This window comes from Mobula birostris, chromosome 2, assembly GCF_030028105.1.
Source record: "Mobula birostris isolate sMobBir1 chromosome 2, sMobBir1.hap1, whole genome shotgun sequence".
NCBI lineage: Eukaryota > Metazoa > Chordata > Chondrichthyes > Myliobatiformes > Myliobatidae > Mobula > Mobula birostris.
In genome coordinates, this window is record NC_092371.1 from 17,239,118 (window position 1) to 17,262,798 (window position 23,681).

Here is a 23,681-nt window from a genome sequence, read left to right on the forward strand (position 1 = left end):
AAGGAGTATGGTTAAGATTTAGGAAGCAAGGATCAAGAATCGAATTACTAGGTGGCCAGGAAGCAGCTGAAAAATGGACTTAGAGCTAGAAGAGGACATGGAAAGGCCTTGATGAGTAGGACTAAGGAGAACTCCATGGTATTCTAAACATATGTGAAGAACATCTTTTTCTCATCCCACCATCCCCGAACACCCCAAACCTCCCTTCACCTCAGACACTACCAACTTCCTTCCCCCTTCCGATCCCAGCTCTCATTCAAGCTGGGTCTTCACCAGCCCTCCGAACGTTCTGTCCTCAGTGAGGGCCTCACCTTTGTCCCCCTGCGCCCACACCTCTGAGTTCTGTGCCTGCCATGACGCTGAGCCCTTAAATTTACTGGGCCCATTTCCGACACCCCTCTCCCTTTTCTCAATCTGTCCATCTCTGGAGACAGCTTATCTATTGATGTCTATTATAAATACACGGACTCTCACAGCTACCTGGACTACGCCTCCTCCCACCCTGTTACTTGCAAAAATGCCAGCCCCTTCTCTCAATTCCTCTGTCTCCACTGCATCTGCTCTCAGGATGAAGCTTTTCATTCCAGAATGAGGTGTTCCCCTTCTTCAAAGAAAGGGTTTCCCTTCCTCCACCGTCAACGCTGCCCTCAACCGCATCTTTTCCATTTCATGCACATCTGCTCTCATCCCATCCTTCTGCCACCCTACCAGGGATAGGGTTCCTCTTGTCCTCACTTACCACCCCACCAACCTCCACGTCCAGTATGTAATCCTCCGCAACTTCTGCTATTTCTAATGATTTCCCACCACCAAACACATCTTTTCCTCCCCCACCTCACTTCCTGCTTTCCATAGGGATTGCTCCCTATGCCCTTGTCCATTCATCCCTCCCCACTGATCTCCCTCCTGACACATACCCTTGCAAGTGGAACAAGTGCTACACCTGCCCCTACACCTCCTCCCTCACTACCATGGAGGGCTCCAAACAGTCCTTACAGGTTACGCAACGCTTCACCTGAAAATCCATTGGAGTTATATACTGCTTTCGGTGCTCCCAGTGTGGTCTCCTATATATAGGTAAGGCCAGACACAGATTGGGAGACCACTTCGCTAAGCACCTATGCCAGAACAAGTGGGATCTTCCAGTGTCCACCCATTTTTAATTCTACTTCCCATTCTGATGTGTCTATCCATGGCCCCCTCTACCATCATGATGAGGCCACACTCGGGTTGGAGGAACACCTTATATTCTGCCTGGGTAGCCTCCAACCTGATGGCATGGACATTGATTTCTCGAACTTCCAGTAAAGCGCCCCCCGCCCCAACCATTTCCAGCCCCTTTTCCTTCTCTCACTTTATCTCGCCTGCCCATTGCCTCCCTCTGGTGCTTGTCCCCCTTTTCATTCTTCTATGGCTTCTGTCTTTTCCCATCAGACTCCTTCTCCAGCCCTGTATCTCTTTCACCAATCAACTTCCCAGATCTTTACTTCACCCCCTTCTGGTTTCACCTATCACCTTGTGTTTCTCCCTCCACTTGCCCCACCTTTAAATTCTACTCATCTGTTTTTCTGCAGTCCTGCTGAAGGGTCTCAGCCCAAAATGTTGACTGTACTCTTTTCCATAGATGCTGCCTGGTCTGCTGAGTTCCTCCAGCAGTTTGTGGGTGAAGAACAGGGAGATAACTATCTTGTGGGTAGGACCGATAAGAGATAAAACAGGAAACATGTGCCTGTAGGTGAAGGATGTTGAGGAGGTCCTAATGACTAACTTGCTTCAGTGTTCTTGAGGAAGAGGGACATTGATGAATGCGAGGTCAGTGCAGAACAGACTGATATGCTGGAACAGGCTGATGTTAAGTAAGATGATGTGCTGAAACTTTTGAAAATTAGAAGTGAAGGAAGAGATTGCTGTGCCTTTGGCAATGATCTTTGTTTACTCAATGACCACAGGAATAACGACAGAGGATTGGAGGGTGGTAGATATTATCAATTTTTTCAAGAAAGGGAGTAGGTATTATCCTGGAAATTATAGACTAGTAAGCCTCATGTCAGTGGTGGTCAAACTATTGGACAGGATTCTTAGATTTGTTATGAGCACTTGGAAAAGCATAGTCTGATTAGAGATAGTCAACATGGCTTTGTGAGGGGCAGGTTGTGCTTCACGACCCTGAATGAATTATTTGAGGATGTGACACAGCACAATGATGAAGGTACAAAAGTGAATGTGGTGTATATGGATTTCAGCAAGACATTTGACAAGGTGTCCCATGGTAGGCTCATCTGGAAAGTCAGGAAGCATGGGATCCAGGGAAACTTAGCTGTGTGGATTCAGAATTGGCTTGCACACATAAGGCATACAGTGGAAGCAGATGGAGTGTTTTTACCTGGAGGTTAGTGACCAGTGGTGTTTCATAGGGATCTGTTCAGGGACCCATGCTCTTCGTGATATTTATAAATGACTGTGATGAGGAAGTGGAAGAATGGGTTAGTAAGTTTGCAGATGACAAAGGTTGGTGGAGTTGTGAATAGTGTAGAAAAATGCAACAGAACATTGACAGGATGCAGAGTGTGGCTAAGAGGTGGCAGATGGATTTCAATCCAGAAAAGTGTGAAGTGATTTACTTTGGAAGGTTGAACTTGAAAGCAGAATACAGAGATAATGGAAGGATTCTCGGCAGTGTGGAGGAATAGAGGGATTTTAGGGTTCGTCAGCGGATACTACAAAGTTGCAGTGCAAGTTGACAGGGTGGTTAAGAAGGCCATGGTACTTTCATTAGTCAGGGTGACTTGAGTTCAAGAGCTGCAAGGTAATGTTGCAGCTCCATGAAAGTTTGGTTAGATCATAATTACATATAGTTTTCAGTTCTGGCTGCCTCAGTATAGGAAGGATATGGAAGCTTTTAGGGTGAAAAAAAGGATGTACCAGGATGCCTTGATTAGAAAGCATGCTTCAATAGGTTTCAATAGGTACATTTATAGTCAGAGAAATGTATACAACACATCCTGCATGTTGTATGAGGATAGGTTGAACTAGCTTTAGCCTCTCTCTTTGGAGAAAAAGGAGGATGAAATGTGATAGAAGTGTATGAGAGGCGTAGATTGAGTGCATAGCCAGAGACTTTTTCCACAGGTGGATACAGCTAATGCAAGGGGGCATAACAGTGTTAGAAACCTACCTCTTACATCCCCCTATAATTTCCTCCAAGCAAATTAGGGCATTAGATACATGGAATGTGCTGCCAAGGATGGTGGTAGAGGCAGATACATTTGGGACAGTTAAGAGACTCTGAGATAGGTACATGGAGGGTTATGTGGGAGGGAATGTTTGATTGATCTTGGAGGAAGTTTAAGGATCGGCACAAAATCATGGGCCAAATGTTCAACTCTTACTTCCCATTTCTGGACAACACCTACACTCAATCCATTTCTATACACGAGAACAAATTGGAAGAAGCCAGTCAGTTTTGAATATAAACAAGTGTAATTATGCTGATGATTCATACAATAGCCACTGAGATGGAGGAACCGATTATGCAGGAGATGCAGAAACATAAGGGCTGTCACAGTGAGAGACTAACTTCCTCAGTATTGATTGCAACTTAATACAAAATGTTTTAGAACCAGGATTTATTTCAGAGGTTTTGTTGAAACAGTACATGGACAGTCCAACTACCGGTGAACATATTGTACACAGTAGCTTTGGGAAATGAGCTAGGTGAGGAGACAGACCTGATAGTGGGTGAACACTTTGGGGAAAGTAACCACATGTTGTCGTCGACTCAGGCCTGAGAAGCCAGCATCAGGCATTTTCATGCCTTACAAGGCGCAGAATGGAAGACCGTGTGGCGCGTCACTCCTCACAGACATTTTGCAGTATTTTTCTTTATTTTACGAGGTCAAGTTGCGAGCTCAACACTCAACCAGGCACGGATGGAAAGCGTACTCGAGAACGGCCCGACTGGATTTGAATCCGGGAACCTCCATTCCGGAGTCCGGCGCTGATGTCACTGTGCCACCAGCTGACTAAAAAGTAACCACAACTCATGTTTTAAGACAGTTATGAGCAAGGATAATACTGTATCTTGCAGGAAGGTACTAACTGGGGCTGTGCAAATTATGACAAAATGCAGGAACAAATGTGTGTCGATCAGGAGCAGCTTCTGTCAAACAAGTCCATACCTGACACATGGAAGTTATTTAAGGACAAGCTGATCGAAGTTCAATACGTTTGATAAGTAAGGAAAAGGATGGCAAAGTAAACTTGGCTGACCCAAGAAGTCCTACATTTAGTCAAGGGATCAAAAAAAAAAGCATAGGCAAGATTCCGAAAGCTAAAAATCAGACTGGCCCGTTGATATAAAGATAGCAGGAATGTGCTGAGGCAGTCAATTAGGAAGACCAAAAGGACTTATGAAATGTCGTCAGTGAGCAGAATGAAGAAGAATCCCAAGGCAATTTATACTTACATTAAGAAAGGGGTGGGGGGGAGATAATGAAGGACAGGATACAGATAAAGGATAACTCAAGGATAAAGGAAGAAATTTGTGCTTGGAATCAGTGGAAGTAGCTGAGATGTTAAATGAGTACTTTGCATCTGTACTTCCCAAGAAGGATTTAGAGGTCTTCTGCAAGGATCAGTACTAGAACCTCCATTTTTTGTGATATATATCAATGATTTTGATGAAGATGTAGATGTGTGGATTAGCAAGTTTGTGGATGCGATCAAGACTGTAATACACCAGGAATATAGAGCAGTTACAGATTTGGGCAGAGAAGTAGCAGATGGATTTAATTCAGGCAAATGTGAGGTGATGCCTTTGGAAAGTCAAGGAGAAAGCATATAGTTAATGACATCTTCGTAATAGCACCGAGGTACAGAGGGATCCTGGGGTTCAATAACTCACTGAGAGTGGTTTCACAAGTGGACAAGGTGGTAAAGAATGTGTATGATGACAAGTATTCTATTGGTAGGAGTGTCAAGTTTACGAGCAAGACAGTCATGCCGCAGCTACATAAAACTTTAACTACACCACATTTGGGAGTAGCGTGTGCAGTTCTAATCACCCCTTAGTAATGATGTGAAAGCTTTGGAGAAAGCGCAGAAGAAGTCTCCAGCATGCTGCCTGGATTAGAGTGTATGAACTGTGAGGAAAGTTGTAACCCACTCCACTTCTTTAAATAAATAAGTGGAGTGGGTTACCAGGGGTAGTAGTGAAAGCAGGCAGTTTGGTGGAGTTTCAGATGCTTTTAGACATGAATATGAAGTGATTGAAGCGATATGGATGACACACAAGAGGATATTTAGTATAAATTAGCACCAAGGTCAGCACAACACTGCGCTGCGGCTTGTCTGGTGATGTACCTACTGCTCTATGCTCTATTGCTTCAGCACATAATCTAAATTAATCCAGAGATTGTCAGACTGCAACAGATAAGGAAGGAATCTGCAAGCATGAGAAGTACCCTCCCCATTGGTCAATTTTTGCTGCTCCTCTGCTTCAAGGAATGAGTGTTTCTTCATTAAACACCAGCTGTCTGGGTGACAAAGTTGATTCTTAAAGGAAGTTAACTCCAAGGTATAACAGTCGAAAAAAAATTCAGTGGGCTTAACGTTTAAAGTGGTTTAGTGATGAGAAATGTAGGTTAGCAGGAAGAACAACAAAATTTGTAAAGCTATGACAGAATCTTACCTTGGGAAGAAGATACTTTCCACTACGTAGAAATCCTGCATAAGGACATCTCGCTCAGGCTTGGTACTGAGGCTTCCCACTGTGTGAGTAATCCCCAGCTGGATTGCACCTCTGAGGGCAGAGGAGGTGGTCTGAACAAAATGCAAACATAGACAAGGTCACAAAATGAGACAGTAATTCAGGATGTGTCAAAAACATAGCCCTCCATCAATAGCTTGAAACTGAAAGTACCAATGCAGAGAACCTCAGTTATCCAGGTTGTAAAAGAGGGGTTAAATAAAGGTAGTAAGCAGAAAACGGTATGCTCCAAGCATCGCACGGAGTTAAGGCTAGGATCAGAATATGTGGTAGCCTTTGCCATTAACGGAATCACAATCAACAAGTTGCCCAACTTCCCTGCTTCTTCCCAAAGCTATGCACATTCTTTTCCCTCTTCCAACTCGCAAGCTACTATTTTACTACACTTGTGCAGAAGTGGGAATGTTTGCAGGTGACTATAAAATGTTTAATTTCATTCACAACTCTTCAGCCTATACTTACATAACCTAGACCATCTTCAGCAAGATTCTATTAACAGATACACCCTCCTCTTCCCTCCATTTAGAGCCTTTCAAAAAGGACTACTACACTTGTGACTGCCTAGTCTACTCCCCTGACTCTTTTTCATGACAAGAGATGCAACAACTATTGTTTCATCTCTTCCCTTCCAACCATCTGAAGAGCCGCCAAGATGGCGCAGAAAAGTGGTGCTTTTTCGCATGCAGTTCTGAGGTGAATCATCAAACATTCCTGTTTAGGATGACTACAGCTACACACGACCAAAACATTCTTTTAAGATGTTTTTTTAAAAAATCTGCTGTCAGCAGATACAGGACAGCAGACTCAGATGAAGAGAGCGGTTTCCCTTTAAGAAAAAGGAAATGCGGAAAGTATTGCAGAGCTCAGCATCACAAAATTGTGCACCCTGATGCCTTCCCAATCACTGTGGGGGATTTCAACTCGGCCAGCTTGAAGAAATCTTAGACCAACTACCGACATATCAACTGTGGAATTAGAAGCACATACACTTGACCACTGCCACACCACAATCAAGAACGCTCAAGGTGCCATCCCATGCCTGCACTTTGGGAGTAATAGTACAGCCTGGTGATTTGACTTGCCAGTGTATAGACTGAAACTGAGGACCACAGCACTAGTGGTGAGGACCATGAATGTATGGTCCAAGGGAGGCAAAAGACTTCTTTGAATCTGTGGAATGCACACTATTCAGAGATTCATCTTCAAGTCTAAATGAATATAACACAGTTGTCACTGACTTCATCAAGATGTGTGGCTGGGTATGTGCTTTCAAGAACATACCAGAGATACCACAACCAGAAGCCATGGATGAACCAGGAGATTCGCAGTTTGCTGAGAGCTAGATCTGTGGTATTCAAGATTGGAACTCAACAGGAAGTCCAGGTATGACCTACGGAAGGTTATTTTAAGATTGAAAAATCAATTCTGATTGAGGTTACAGATGGAATTGGATGTGTGCCAGCTCTGGTTGGGTTTGCAGGCCATTACTTTCTACAAGGTGAAACCTAACATCATGAATGGATGTGATGCTTCACTCCCAGATGAGATCAATATTCCTTCTAATGTGTAATGACAGGTGTGCACAAAAATCTTGTGCTACGCAATTTTTTTGCCCAGAGACAACATGTGTGCACTGAATAATTTCTTCAATAAAAACAGTATAAATAAGCCAGTTCTAAAATCTGCAAATCATCACAAACTCCACAATGTGGACGTGTTCTTTAGTGAAATTTACTTAACATGTCAATGAGGCCGAGGGTGACAATCTTTTGTGTGCAGTTTATATTCCTTTGTGCTCTAGTAGCAAAAGATGTGTGCATGCGCATACCTTAAGAGGGAACATTGGAGAGATCCACAGCTTTTACACATGCTTTGAAAGGGAGAATAAATCTATGCCTCTGCAAATCCCTGCAGCCCCTGGGGACCCTGTGATATCTGTCTCAGAGGTCAACATCACAACACATTTCAAGAGGGTGCCAGGCCTCGATGGTGTACCTGGTGGGGCATCGAAATACTGTGCCAATCAACTGGCAAGAGTGTTCAAGGACATCTTCAATCTCTCACAGCTACATTAGAGTTCATAGGTTCCCATCTGCTTCAAAAGGGCATCAGTCATACCAGTACCCAGAGCAGGCTGAGCTACCTCAACAACTATTGCCTGGTTGCATTCACACCTGCTGTGATGAAGTGCTTTGTCCTGTAATTTGACCAGTATATGGATTGGTCATGGCCAGAAATAACTTCTTCCTAAGCAAGGACCCAGACCTGCTGCAATTTGCCTACCACCCCAACAGGTCTACAGCAGATACAATCTCACTGGCTCTCCACTTGGCCATGGGTCACTTGGACAACAGTAATACCAACGTCAGGCTGCTGTTTATTGATTACAGTTCAGCATTCAATACCATCACTCCCACAGTACTAATCAAACTTCAAAACCTGGACCTTTGTACCTCCATTTGCAACAGGATCCTTGATTTCCTCATCATGAGGCAATAGTCAGTGCGAACAGGAAATAACATCTCTTTTTCGCTGGCAATCAACACTGGTGCACCTCGAGAATACCTACTTAGCCCACTGTTCTACTCACTCTACAACCATTCTGTCCCATGGCACTGTAGCAGTCAATGCAAAGCTATTACAGCACAGGGTGCTCCAGAATTCAATTCCAATGCCGCCTGTACGTTCTACCTGTGAACCGCATGGGTTTCCTCCCAAAGCCCAAAATGTACCGGTTAGTAGGTTAATTGGTCACTGTAAATTGTCTTGTGATTAGGCTAGTTAAATAAGTGGGTTGCTGGATGGTGCAACTCTTTGGGCCAAAAAGGGCCATTTCTGCTTTGTAGCTCTAAATGAATAAATAAGGCCTCGTGGCTACGCACAGCTCAAATGCCATCTATAAATTTGGTAATGAAACCGATGTTGGAAGAATCTCAAATGGTGATGAGGAGGCATACAGGAATGAGATAGATCAGCTGGTTGAGTGTGTCGCAACAACCACCTTTCACTCAGTATCAGTAAGACCAAAGAACTGATTGTGGACTGCAGGAAGGGCAAGTTGAGGAAACAAACACCAGTCCTCAAAGGGTCAGCAGTTGAAGGAGAGTAGTTTCAAGTTCCTGGGTGTCAACATCTCTGTAGGTCTATCTTGTGTCCAACATATTGACGCAATTTTCTGAAGGAGGCATGTCAGTAGCTATATTTCATTAGGTGTTTGAGAAGATTTGACATGTAACCGATGGCTCTAGCAAATTTCTATAGATGCACCGTGAAAGCCTTATTAGTTGCATCACCGCCTGCTATGGAGGGTCCATTGTACGGGACTGGAAAAAGCTTAGATGGTTGTAAACTCAGCCAGCTCCATCATGGACACTAGCCTCCCCAACATCTAGGACATTTTTGTTTTTTTAAGATTATGAAAACACTCAGTCCTCTTTTATTGGCATTTAGAAATGCATACATGCATTAAGAAATGATACAATGTTCCTCCAGAGTGATATCACAGAAAAACAGGACAAATCAAAGACTGACACTGACAGAACCACATAATCATAACATATAGTTACAGCAGTGCAAAGCAATACCATAATTTGATAAAGAACAGACCATGGGCACTGTAAAAAAAAAAAAGTCTCAGGTCCCGATCGACTCTTGAGCCCCTGATAGCAAGCAGCAAAAGGGAGAAACTCCCTGCCATAAACCTCTAGGCACCGACAACTGCCGATGCATTGGAAGCAGCCGACCACCGCCGACACTGAGTCCGTCCATCTGAAAACTTCAAGGCTCCAACCAGCCCCTCCGATACAGCCTCCCAAATGCCTTCGGCCTCCCCCCGGCCACCGAAACAAGCAAAGCCGGGGATTCGGGGCCTTCTGCTCCAGAGGTTCCGGTTACCACACAGTAGCAGTGGCAGCGAAGCGGGCATTTCAGAAGTTTCTCCAGATGTTCCTCCGTACTCTCACGTCTGTCTCCATCAAATTAGAATTGTGCACTGTACCCTACTTGACAGATTACAGATATCATTCACCGGAGAGGCCGCGCGCGCTGCCATCTTCTCCTCCCTCCTCCTTTCAAAGTTCAAAAGGTGATGCCCCAAAAAGGCGGCATCCATCTTTAAACCACCCACCCCCCACCCTACATCAGCCAGGATATGCTCTTGTTATTACTACCAAAGAGGTGGTACTGAGTCTGGTAGTACCTGGTAGTACAGAAGGCACTCAAAATGTTTTAGAAATAGCTTCTTCAGCTCCACCAGATTTCTGAACGGACAATGAACCAACCCATGAACACTACCTCACTATTTTTACTCTTTTCACTACCTACTTAATTTTGATTATGTATTTATTATATTTTATAACCTACTTGTGTTATTATTCTGTGTCTGATTTTCATTTTGTGGGTGCACCGTGGTCTAGAGGAGGATTGTTGCGTTTGATTGTATATATGTACCGTCAGATGGCAGTAAGTTTGAACTTAATGCAGTTTATAGATTTTTATGTATAGCAATGTACAACTGCAAAATAAATTTCATGCCATACAGTACCATGCAAAAGTCTTAGGCACAGTAAAAAAAAATACTGTAAAATGAAGATCCTTTTAAAAATAATGAAATGAAAAGTTTCTAAATATCAAAAAAATTACTATAAAGAGCAGTAAACTGTAAAAAACTAAATCAAATCATATTTGGTGTGACCACCTTTGCCTTTAAAACTGTTCTCTTAATACACTGTTACGCAGTTTTATCAGAAAATTGTCTGGTTGGCTGTTCCAAACATAGAACTTGCCACAGTTCTTCTGCTGACTTTGCTTGCTCTGACTCTCCAGGTAATCCCAGACAGCCCCAATGATGCTGGGATCAGGGCTCTCTGAAGGCCATGCCATCTGAAACTGTATAAAAGATCTCAGGTGCCTAAGACTTTTGCAATTAAATCTGACTCTTATTCTTATTCTGACCCAACAGCTTTCCCAATTGAATATTCTTTCTCTAGATGAGTGCAGTGTGAACAATTTACAAAAATCTCAACGTATCAATGACTCCCTAACATTCATTCACTTCACTACAATTTCACAACAGCTACCGCATGTAACTATCAACAAAATGCACCATAATTATTTACCCAAGTACTCCAACAGCATTTTGATAACCTTCACACTCGACATCAAGAGCAGGGGCTTCACCCCTGCAGGTTCCCAAGTTATCCATCATCCCAACTTGGAAACATATTGTTTTGGCCCTTCACTGTCACAGGGTCTAAATGCTCAAATTCCAACATCACTGTGATGCATGCTCACCAGAAGGACAACAGATATTCAAGGCAGGGCAATAAAAAAAAACGGCTTTGTTAGCAATACCCAACTTTTAAAAGAAATTAAATCAATATCTAAAAACTGAATTCCACAACCCAAGTCAGATAAAGTGCCAGGTGGAAAGGGGAGAATTTTCTTTAGTAAAATGGGTGACACAAATGCTGAAAATATTGTCAGATGTGTTTCCTAAGGAAGGACAGATAGTGGAATCATGTTAAAGAGGCACCAGTACAATGAGTAAAGACTGATCTTTTGCTGGCCACTTCTGCTCCTGCCCTCCTTGGCTCAGAGTGGTCACAGAATCATTGGCACTCACCTTCTTATATGTAGTTTCACCAGTAGAATCCACTCCTCGGTGACCTATCTTTTTCAACTGCATGCTGTGGGAAGAGCCAGCCATCTGCAAACAGGAGATAAGCAACTGAAGGTCACCTCTAGGGATTTGTGGACACTTATTTCACAGAACACAGAGCAAACTAGTGCCAAATGGCCCAATTCTGCTCCTACATTTTATGTTCTTATTAACACAAAAGCTATAATTCCAGATGCCAGAAATTGCAAGTTCATTCAACATGTTACTACAACTACTGGGAAGTCACTTTGTAATCCCCTCTGCTTTGCTAGACTTGTTAAAACAAGAATCTCATCAATGAGGTAATTCATTCAGGTTCGCTGATCCGAGTAGAAAAGGCAACAACTCACAGTGGTTTTGCAGCTTTAAGCAGTAGCCAATCAGCATTCAGGATTGGTTAGCAAGAGCAAATTAAAGTAAGGTAGGGGCAAGCAGAGCGGCCCATCATTGGAGTGGCGTTAGCTCTTTAAGGCTTCAGTCAGAGAATGCCAAAAAAAAAACAGCAGGTAGGGTTTTCCCCCCAACATTTTTTACATTTGCTCAGTTGGAACAGTACAGCTAGCAGGCAGGATACTGAAATGTTCCTCTTGCAAGATGTGGGATGGCAGGAACACCTCCAGTGCCCCTGATGACTACACCTGTGAGATGTACATCCAGCTGCAGCTTCTAACAATCCACATTAAGGAGTTGGAGCTGGAACTGGATGAACTCAGAAGCCCCTGATCATAGACTTCTGTTGCAAGAAACAAGGTTGTTACAGTAGGTGATTTTAATTTTCCACATATTGACAGAGACTCCCATATTGTAAAAGGACTAGATGGGATAGTTCGTCAAATGTGTTCAGGAAAGTTTCCTTAATCAGTACAGAGAAGTCCCAGTGTGTGAGACATACTGTTTGACAGCAGTACACACTGCAAACAGGACTTCACTCAATTCTTGATCAATTAAGGAGTGAGACAAGGCAAGGTGACAGAAATTTGTGCAGGGGAACACTTTGCATCTAGTGATCACGATGCCATTAGTTTTAAAGTAAATATGCAAAACAATAGGTCTGGTTCACAGGTTGAGAATCTAAATTGGAGAGAGTCTAATTTTGGTGGTATCAGAAATGATCTGGAATGGGACAGGCTGCTTTCTGGCAAATATGTACTTTGTAAATGGGAAGCCTTTAGAATTGAAATTTTGAGTACAAAGCTTGCATGTACCTGTCAGAATAAAAGGTAAAGATAAAAAATGTAGGGAACCTTTGTTTTCAGGAACTACTGAGGCCTTAGTTAAGAAAAAAAGGGAGGTGCATAGCAGGTGTAGGCAGTTAGGAATAAACGAGATGCTTACAGAGTATAAAAATGCAAGAAAATACTTATGAAATAAATCAGGAGGGTTAAAAGAAGGCAAGATGTTCCCTTGCCAGAGAAGGTGAAGTGGAATCCTAAGGAATTCCACAATATTTTAAGAGCAAAGGGATTGCAAGGGACAAAATTGGTCCTCTGGTAGATCAGAATGGCAATCCACATGTGGAACCAAAAGAGATGGGGAAGATCTTCAATAATTTTTTTGCATCTGTATTTACTCAGGAGATGGGCATAGAGTATAGAAGTGAAGCAAAGTGGCATCAACTTCATGGACCTTATACAGCTTACATAGGAGGTAGCGTTAGCGGTCCTGAGGCAAGTCAGGGTGGATAAATATCCAGGGCCTGACAAGGGGTTCCCTCAGACTCTATGGGAGACAAGTGCTGCGTTTGCTGGGCTCCTAGCAGAGATATTTAAATCACTTTTAGCAAAAGGAGAAGTACCAAATGATTGGAGGAAGGCCGAATATTTTCTGTTGTTTAAGAAAGGCTCTAAACAAACTAGGAAATTATAGTCCGGTGAGACTGATATCAGCAGTTGGAAAGTTATTGAAAGGTATTCCAAGGACTGGATATAAGTATTTGGATATACATGGCCTGATTTTGGATAGTCAGCATGACAGGTCATGTCTAACCAGAAAGTTACAGGAAAATGGATGAAGTCAAGGCAGTAGATATTGTCTACATGGACTTTAGCAAGGCATTTGACAAGGTCCCACATGGGAGGTTGTTCAAGAATGTCCAATCGCTCGGCATTCAAGGTGAGGTAGTAAACTGGATTAGACACTGGGTTTGTGTTAGAAACTACAGAGTGGTAGTAGATGGTTCCCCCTCTGACTGGAGGCCTGCAACTAGTGGAGTGCTGCAGGGATCAGTGCTGGGTCCATTGTTGTTTGTCATCTATATTAACTATCTGGATTACAATACAGTTGACTGGATCAGCCAATTTGAGGACCACACCAAGGTTGATGGTGTAGTGGACAGCAAGGAAGACTATCAGAGCTTGCTGCAGGATCTGGACCAGCTGGAAAAGTGGGCTGAAAAATGGCAAATGGAATTTAATGCAGACAAGTGTGAGGTGTAGTAGAACAAACAGATCCATAATTCATTGAAAGTGATGTCACAGCTAGACGGGGTCGTAAAGAAAGCTTTGGCACAGTGGCCTTCATAAATCAAAGTATTGAATACAGGAAATGCGATGTTATGTTTTATTTGTACAAAGCATTGGTGAGGCCTAATGTGGAGTATTGTGTGCAACTTTGATTGCCTTCTTACAAGAAAAACGTAGACAAGGTTGAAAGGGTACAGAGAAAATTTACAAGGATGTTGCCAGGTCTGGAGGACCTGAGTTATAAGGAAAGATTGAATAGGTTAGGACTTTCTTCCTTAGAACGAAGAAGACTGAAAGGAGGTTTGATAGAGGTATACAAAATTATGAGGGGTATAGATAGGGAAAATGCAACCAGGATTTTTCCCCACTGTGAAAGCTGGAAAGTCTAAGGGGAAATGAAGGAAACTTCTTCACTCAGAGGTCGTGAGGTGCAAGCCCTCGATCTCCATAAATCTATTAATTTGTGTTGAATGAATTAAATGACCAAGTTTCCAGAGCTCTCTAAAGCAGTCAGGAAAAGGAGAATTCAATTCTCCAAAGATTCACTAGCATTGGCTTCCAGTATTAACAAGAGAAAATATGCAGATTCTGGAAATCAAAGCTCCCACACAAAATGTTGTAGGAACTCAGTAGGCCAGGCAGCATCTATGGAAAAAAAGTACAGTTGATGTTTTGGGCCAAGACTCCTCGGCAGGACAGTCTCAAGAAATGTCTCCTCACTCAGTCCTAAATGGCTAAGCCTTCATATGTTGAGACTGGAAGCCATTGCTAGACGGTTCCACTGAGGGGGTAATATTTCCCGCACCCCACTTATCAAACCCCTGTAGCATTTTGAGGTTCAATGATTGTGCAGTGGGTTCAGCCAGACCACTGGTTTTCTCAAAGCTGTGACCATTAGACCATCATCACCTCTGGGCTAGGAAGAGGAGGGGGTGGGGAAAGGGGAGCTTCATGATGGAGAATGAGGATGCTGATCCTTGGATGGGCTATATATCCCAACACTAGGGGAAAACAGAATCTAGCTCTTCCAATGAATGCAATGATGCAGTCATTTGGACCAATGTGGACACGCCAAATTGTGAGCAACAGTAAAATGGCCAACAACTCCATAGAATGCACAGTACATACTTGACAGCCACATTTCAAAGAATAAATAACTACAAAGCCCCAAGAATGGAAGCGAATTACAGCAAAGCCTTGGACAATACACCCTTGCATCTGAAGGCTACATCCACGCCTTGGCTGTCCAACACAAGAACAGTTAGCCAACAGATTACACTAAACAATTCCACACTATCAGATTTCACATACCTCTGAAGATGGTGTCCTTCTGTAAGTTAAACCTGCAAAGGAGAAAAAACAATCAGTACACTAGATCTGATGGCATGCCAAGAAAGGAATTATTTGCAGATCATTGCAATATCGTTTTAAGTCCTTGTACATCCCAGCAAACAACTGCAAACAAAGACTGAACGCCGATTTACTTAGCATGCACAAGCAGTCAACTATTTCTCCAGTGCGAGAGACACATTGCTCAATGGCAACATATAACTACAAGCAGGACTTCACTGAATTAAAGATTCAGGTCATAGACTTGTTCTGCGTATATCCTACGAGCTTCAAAGTCAGTGCTAAGGGGTATTCTGGTCTCCTGGTACTCCATAACCAACCAACCTTCACTTTCTCATTCACCAAAAGACCCCTGGAAAATATGATGGAGGTTGGCTGGAGGAAGTGTGGAGGGAAAGGAGGAACAGGGCAGTGAATACAATCATGTTTTCATAAAAATGAAAGTGGAGCATACGCAGAACAAAACTCAATTGTTATAGTTTGAGTGCAGACATAGCTGCATACAGCAGTACAGTGAATAAATCTGCACTATTTTAAACAATGTCCAAGATAGGGGCATATAACTGACAACTTGATGTACTATAAACTAGAGGTGCAAGAACCTGCCTGATTCTTACACTGGAACCCAAAGTCAACTCAGCGAACAGACGGCAGGGGCAGAGGGACTTATCAACTTCCAGTGCAATTTACACTAAGCCTTATAATGTAAGTGTTGTTTCCAATTTTTAAAAATTTTTTGAGGATGCAAATCTCATGTTTGATCTTAGTTGCGGAATTGGTAGGAGTTATATGACAACACTTATTTCAGTGTCTTGGTTCCACTGACATGATAATAAGATCAAATTTCAGCATGGTGACCCAAGACTCATAAACAAAATTAACTAAACAAAACCAGAATGAGAAACTAAACCTACTAACAGCGAAACTCCCAGAACATCAGAGAACCTATTTCACAAACACCTTTCAAGGCAAAAAATTCAGTTTCTAACCCAATTTGAGGACATACACAATTCCTAACAGCTCGGGCAAATTATACAGCTCAATAAATTAATGGTGGAAAATAATTGCTATGAACCTAGGAAGGACCAGACCCTGAGAAGGAATACAGAATCCAAACAATCTAGATCCTGACACCGGTTGTGAAATAAATTGTCTTCCAAGTAAATTCTTATTTAATATACATTTAAATTGCATCACTGAACTGAAGCATTAAATTCAACTGCATACGTTAATTACATCTAAATATGATTAATCCAGGTTAATTACTGCAGACCATGTGCTGATAATCAATTAGGCAACAATGTTAATAACATGGAACAATGCAAGCAGGAAATAAGCTACAATTTTAAAGGAACATGGTGCCTTCACATCTCTGCTCAAATTTTCTTAGCTGTGTGACAAGTGTGACATACTTGAATGGGTCTTTATCACTTTCCAGGCAGTCTAAATATACAAGGGCGAAGCTTCAGTATCATGCTTTTATCTGGTATAAGATCACATTTGCCCTTTCATTATAATCACTGGAAACCATGATAGTGAAAATTAGTATTTTGGTGTTGGATGGGTTGCCAATCAAGTGGGCTATCAGGCTGCAGATAACCCAGTGGAATACAAGGTGCTGTTTCTCTGCTGCCTGGATGGTCTATAGAACGGACATTAATTTCTCCTGCTCCACCCATTTCTTCTACAGTGACCTCACTTCTCCGTGGATTGCCACCTTGTTGTGGTGGAGAAGCTTGCGTGGTCCTGTGATCACGAGAGCAATGCCGTCTGGAGCTATGCTCCTGGTAGGGTCACCCATGGCGGTAAGGTCGAGGGCGAGGTCCCTGAAAAAGAACAATCCAACCAAGACCTCAACAATGGAACAGGCGGACGAAGTTACTTCGAACTCAACGGCTGTGAAGGCGGATGAAGGCTGCAACAAATCCATCAGCTCCAATTGTCATGGTTTCCATGCCATTGGAATCAGTTGGTTAATTTGTGAAGTATTGTGTGCTTCTTGAAGTGCAATATCAAGTACGTTAAATAATTACATGCACAGGCGTCTTCGCTCTGTGGACCACTTCTTCAGAATGAAGACCGTCATCCTCGACCTCGAGGGATAGCCACAACGACAACAGTGACCTCACCACCCCCACTCATTTTCTGGTTCTTTCCCTTCCATCACCCCATTCTGTTTGTCCCTCACCCTTGCATTTCTCCCTCTCATCCTTCACTTGATTCCACACTCCATTTTTACCCCCCATCAGATTCCTTATCTGGAGTTGTCAATTCCTCCGAACACAACTTCTGGTGTAACTTCCACTCTTCCCTCATCCACCTGATTATACCTCCACACAAAGATCCATCTACTGCTTGCCAGCAGTATCCCCTTTCATCTTTCGATCCCGATAAAGGATCTCGAATCAAACTGGCCACCACCTATTTCTCTTCACAGATGCTGCCTGACCTGCTGGGTTCCTCCAGCATCTTGCCAGTTGCTCCAGATTCAGCAGACATTTGTGCCTCCATGTAGAAAGCTCTCCTAGAGACTGGGTAATACAACCTTCTTTGGAGAAATGAGGTAGAGCAAGTTTAAGAATAGTTGAGAGGTAGAAGTGACTGTTCTACCCAGAAGTTAAAGTCTTAAATTGAGGAGGAGTTTATTTAGCCAGAAGGCAGTAAATTTGTGGAATTCATTCTCACAGACTGCTGTGGAGGCCAAGTCATTGGGTATAGCGTGCATGCGCCGGTCGTGCATGCAGCCTGTTACAATCGTTCCGACTAGCATCCTTACTTTTTTCTTCTTACTTTTTTAACTTACGTTATTTGTTGTATTTTTTTTTCCACGGTAACACGTTGAAGCTGCACCCTCTCTAACATGCTGGTACAGAGAGATTTATTTGGGTTTTTAAGCACTGGAAATAGTTACATTCCGACACGTCTCATTAGCGGGGCAGCAGTATGGTTGCATTATTTATTCCAGGGACCAGCTGATTGCGCTTATGCCGGCCGGTTTAGCGAGTAGAGCGGCGGACATCCCTGTTGAAATCTGGAGGAGAACACACAGAGGATGCAGAGGGGGATCACAAAGGCGAGGAAAGAGGACTGGGTCGAGACAACAGAGACTTATGGAGAAGAGGAGTTCCATGGGTAATAAAATGGACGAGTTCACGGCGCTAGCCAGGCGTCAGAGAACATTTCCGGAGTGCAGTGTTATGTGTTTTACTGAAACGGGGCTGCACGAGGACATACCCGATCAAAACTTTTCCATGGATTGCTTCCAGACCATTCGGGCTGACCCGAAGTGCACTGAGAGCGGTAAGCATAAAGGAGTTGGGGGTTTACTGTTCTGGTTAACAATGGATGGTGCAATCCTGGTCATATTATGATCGAGGAACGTGTTTGTAGACCGGATATTGAACTTTTTGCTGTTGGACTCCAGCCATATTCCACCAAGATACAACACTGTGTGTCACGGGAGGTTGTTCCTGCCTGTGGCCATCGAACTTTGCAGCTATCCTGAGCCAATAGGCTGGTCCTGGACTTATTTCCATTTGGCATAGTTTGCATATTGTTGTTTGATTGTTTGTGGTTTTTGTATTGCTATATTTATGCTCTATTCTTGGTTGGTGCGGCTGTAACGAAACCCAATTTCCCTCAGGATCAATAAAGTATATCTATCTATCTATATTTAAGGCGGAGGTTGATAGGTTCTTGATTAGCAAGGGTGTCAATGGTTACAGAAGGCAACAGGAGAATGGGGTTGAGAGGGATAATACATCAACCATGCTGGATTAATGGAGTAGATTCAATGGGCCTAATTCTGCTTCTATGTCTCATGGTCTTAAATTGGGTCAAGGCTAATCTTGAAGGCATCAGACAGAAATCTGCAAAAGTTGATTGGGTAAAACTGTTTAGAGTAAAGAGATAATTGGCAAATGGGAGAGACAAGATTGAAAGTTGAGAGATTTAGGAAGCGAATTCCTGTTAGTGATGACGAAGGATAGCAGGACAATCTAATTGATCAGGAATATTAGGGCTCTCGATATTAAAAAGTAGGCATATTTTGGGTATAACCAGTTGGAATCAAGCAATTTCGATGATTACAAGAGATGCAGGAGGGCATTTGAGGGAAACCAGGAAGTCAAAAAGAGACAACTGTGGCAGATAGGATAAAGAAGAATGCCAAGAGATTTCGTAACTATTATTAGGGAAAGGGAGAGAACGGGTCCCTTAAGGAGCAACACGATCATCTACGCGAGAAGCCACACAAGGACATGGTCTTAACATATTTTTGTTTTTGTGTTTGTATTTGACATACAGAAGATTACTGAAGCTAAGGAATTAAGAGATACAGGTGTCCCCCGCTTTTCAAAACCTCAGTTACGAAAGACCTACATTAGTTCCCCGTTCTTGCTAACAGGAGGTGTTTTCATTGTTACGAAAAAAAGCAGCGCGCAGAAAAAGGCAGCACGCGATAAAAAGCAGCGCGCCACGCACCCCGAGCTGCCACTCTCCCCCGGATTCGGAACGGCATTCTCGCCGGCATTGCTTAAATACGTGCCTGTGAGCAGCTGTTAGCAAGATGAGTTCTAAGGTATCGGAAAAGCCTAAAAGTGCTCGTAAGGGTGTTGCACTTAGCGTAAAACTAGACATAATTAAGTGTTTTGATTGTGGTGAACAAAGTAAGGATGAAGTGAGTTTGGCTTGTGGAAGTTGATGAAGATGATGTTGAAGAGGTTTTGGCATCTCATGATCAAGAACTGATAGATGAAGAGCTGATGCAATTGAAAGAGGAAAGGATAACAATCGAAACCGAATGCAGTACCGAACGGACCGAAAGTGAAGTTGTCCAGAAACTGAATGTGAAGCAACTGCGTGAGATTTTCGCTGCAATGATAAAGTACCACTTGAATTTTGAAAGGGTATGTCCGTTTAGGGCATATTTACAAGATGGTTTGAGTCCTTACAGAGATCTGTAAGATCTAAAAATGCGTGAGGCTCAGCAGTCAAGCAAGCCTTCCACATCAGCCACAGCAGATGACGAACCTTGACCTTTGACATCAAGGTGGGCAGTCATAGGAGATGAGCTGCCTGCCCTGATCGATGATGACATGACACCCCAGTGTCCCATCACTCCAACCCCCCCCCCCCCCCGGCCACGGACAGATACTGATCCGCGGAGAATGCAGCAGTAGCCGGGAGGCACCCAACACATCTTTAAGAAAAGCCAAAATAAACAAGCTAATTAATTAGGTGCCGCCCGGCACGTAATTGTCGGCCCAGATCAGAGGCGACGCAATCGGCAATCGCCTCTGATCTGGGCCGACATTTACGTGCCAGGCGGCCCCTAATTAATTAGCATGTTTATTTTGGCTTTTTTCTTAAAGATGTGCTGTGTGCCTCCCTGTTACCGCTGTACCCCTGCATGCTTCATGGATCGGTATCGGTTCGCTGCCCGAAGGGTAGGGGCCACTGCACTACCCCAACCTGCCTAACACACCATCATCATTGTGCTCGGCGCTGTCTCAATTCCGGTAAGTGATACTACACTGTACGTACATTATTTCTACTTTATATCGGCTGTGTATTTTTACGTGTTATTTAGTATGATTTGGCAGCTTCATAACTTAAAGGTTACTGAAGAACGCTTGCGTGAGATTTTCTGCCGAGAGCACTTGCGCCGTGTTTCTGCCAAGAGCGCTTGCGTGAGATTTTCGCTGTGGGAACAGTGCAAGCAATCGTTGTAGAGAAGTATTTCTAATTTACATAGGCTGTGTATTTATCATATCATTCCTGCTTTTAACTATTATTTTAGGTTTTGTGTTATTTGGCATGATTTGGTAGGTTATTTTTGGGTCTGTGAACGCTCACAAATTTTTCCCATATAAATAAATGGTAATTGTTTCTTCGCTTTACGACATTCTGGCTTACGAACCGTTTCATAGGAACGCTCTACCTTCAGATGGCAGGAGAAACCTGTATGAATACCAATGAACTGGAACATATCCACATTACGACACAGATGGTGGTCCTGGCAATCATAAGGCATAACAAGATGGATAAATCCGAAGGACCTGGCAGAGATTTTTTTAAAAATCATTAGGCAGAGACGTGTAGGTAGTTGCAGATGACACCAAAACTGATAATATAGTGGATGATGAAAGTTATTTAAGATACGGATCAACTGGGAAAGTGGGCTAAGATAGAAAGTGGAATTACACATGTTGTAAGGCCACATAAAATACTGTTTACAATTTTGTTCAGGAAAGATGCGATTAAACTAGAAAGAATGCAGAAAAGATGTATAAGGGATAACAACAGGACTAGAGGCCTGAGTTATAAGGAGAGGTTGGCCAAGCCAGGTCTTGATTTCCTGGAAGGTAGGAGAATGAGAGGCAACCACATAGTATTATTTCAAATTATTAGAGGCTTTGATAAGGCAGATGATACGTAACACTTGGCTACATGGGGTTGGGGGGGGGGGGGTGGTGGTGGCTTAGAGGGATATGGGCCAAAAGCATGAAATTTGGACTCACTGAGTGAGCACTGTGACTTGTATGGATCTGTTGGGCTGAAGTATCTGTATCTATGCTGTATTGCTTTATGACTCTAAGAGTTGGTAAGCCATATTATAGGTATACAAGATGCTGGTAAGACCACTCCTGCAGTGCTGATTGCAGTTGAAGTCACCTAATTTTAGGAAGGATATGATTAAGCTAGAGGGTACAAGAATAGATTCACAATGATATTGCCAGGTCTGGACGGAGACTGATGTATTTTCCTTGTGCAAGTGTATGAGGCTGAGGGGTGACGTTATAGAGGTATATAAAATCATGAGGGGCATAGTTAAGATGGATGTGCATCCTTTATTGCCACAAAGTAAGCAGAGACTAAAAACTAAGGGCATAGGTTTAAGGTGAGAAGGAATAGATTGAAAGGGGACTTAAGGGACAACTTTTTCCAACAATGGAGGGTGCAAGGAATGAGTTGCCAGAGGTGGTGGTAGAGGCCAGTACAATTACACTTAGAAGACGTTGAGTCAGCTACATAGAGGGATATGGGTTAAAGAGAGACAAGTGGGACTAGGTTAGCGGAGATAACTTGATTGACATGGATAAACTGGGATGAAGAGCTGTTCTGTGACTGTGATAACTCAGGATAATCTTCACACATGCAATGGGGAACTTTGACATGACCTTGAATCTCCCCCTCTTGCTCTTGCTTGGATAGGTTTAGTTCAGCTCACTGAAGCAACATTCCAACAAGTCAGTGCAGACTAAAAATATCCAGTATCAAACAGTCCAATCAGCAGGGAGTGTCCTGAGTGTGGCACCCAGAGGGCTGCGCTGCTTTCAAATTCAGAATTCCTTTGGTTCTGTCATACCCTTGGTTCCTTAAGGTTGATATAGCCAGGGGAGGAGGGCGGGGGGGGGGGTGGAAATGGGGAGAAGCTCCTACTACCTATATTAAATGCTCCCAATGGCATGCACCTCAAATAGTCAAGTCCACCTCCTAGCCTTCATGTGTGGCTAGCTAAGCCTGGCGGAACCATTTCTACTGACAGGAGAAGAGACAAAGGTGGCTACTGGCACCTTAAAACCAGTCGCTTCGGTCAGCCGTGGTTGACAGCTCATCTAAGAGAAGGAAAACTCTGATCTCAAATCTCCGCAACACACATCAAAGTTGCTGGTGAACGCAGCAGGCCAGGCAGCATCTGTAGGAAGAGGTGCAGTCGACGTTTCAGGCCAAGACCCTTCGTCAGGACTAACTGAAGGAAGAGTGAGTAAGGGATTTGAAAGTTGGAGGGGGAGGGGGAGATCCAAAATGATAGGAGAAGACAGGAGGGGGAGGGATAGAGCCAAGAGCTGGACAGGTGATAGGCAAAAGGGGATACGAGAGGATCATGGGACAGGAGGTCTGGGGGGACCCAGAGGATGGGCAAGAGGTATATTCAGAGGGACAGAGGGAGAAAAAGGAGAGTGAGAGAAAGAATGTGTGCATAAAAATAAGTAACAGATGAGGTACGAGGGGAAGGTGGGGCCTTAGCGGAAGTTAGAGAAGTCGATGTTCATGCCATCAGGTTGGAGGCTACCCAGACGGAATATAAGGTGTTGTTCCTCCAACCTGAGTGTGGCTTCATCTTTACAGTAGAGGAGGCTGTGGATAGACATGTCAGAATGGGAATGGGATGTGGAATTAAAATGTGTGGCCACTGGGAGATCCTGCTTTCTCTGGCGGACAGAGCGTAGATGTTCAGCAAAGCGGTCTCCCAGTCTGCGTCGGGTCTCGCCAATATATAAAAGGCCACATCGGGAGCACCGGATGCAGTATATCACCCCAGTCGACTCACAGGTGAAGTGTTGCCTCACCTGGAAGGACTGTTTGGGGCACTGAATGGTGGTAAGGGAGGAAGTGTAAGGGCATGTGTAGCACTTGTTCCGCTTACACGAATAAGTGC

The 23,681-nt window shown here is 43.5% G+C and overlaps 1 protein-coding gene across 2 annotated transcripts in view; it reads right to left on the minus strand.

Annotated features, from left to right (window-relative positions):
• LOC140185104 (phosphatidylinositol 4-phosphate 5-kinase type-1 alpha-like) overlaps positions 1 to 23,681 on the minus strand; it is a 97,325-nt gene that overhangs the window by 46,846 nt on the left and 26,798 nt on the right. For both annotated transcript variants that reach the window (XM_072238369.1, XM_072238379.1), the window contains exons 2-4: positions 15,200 to 15,231; positions 11,391 to 11,474; positions 5,690 to 5,820 (exon numbers count right to left, since the gene is read on the minus strand). In XM_072238369.1, coding sequence (XP_072094470.1) covers positions 5,690 to 5,820; positions 11,391 to 11,474; positions 15,200 to 15,231 — 247 coding nt within the window. The remainder of the gene's footprint in view (positions 1 to 5,689; positions 5,821 to 11,390; positions 11,475 to 15,199; positions 15,232 to 23,681) is intronic.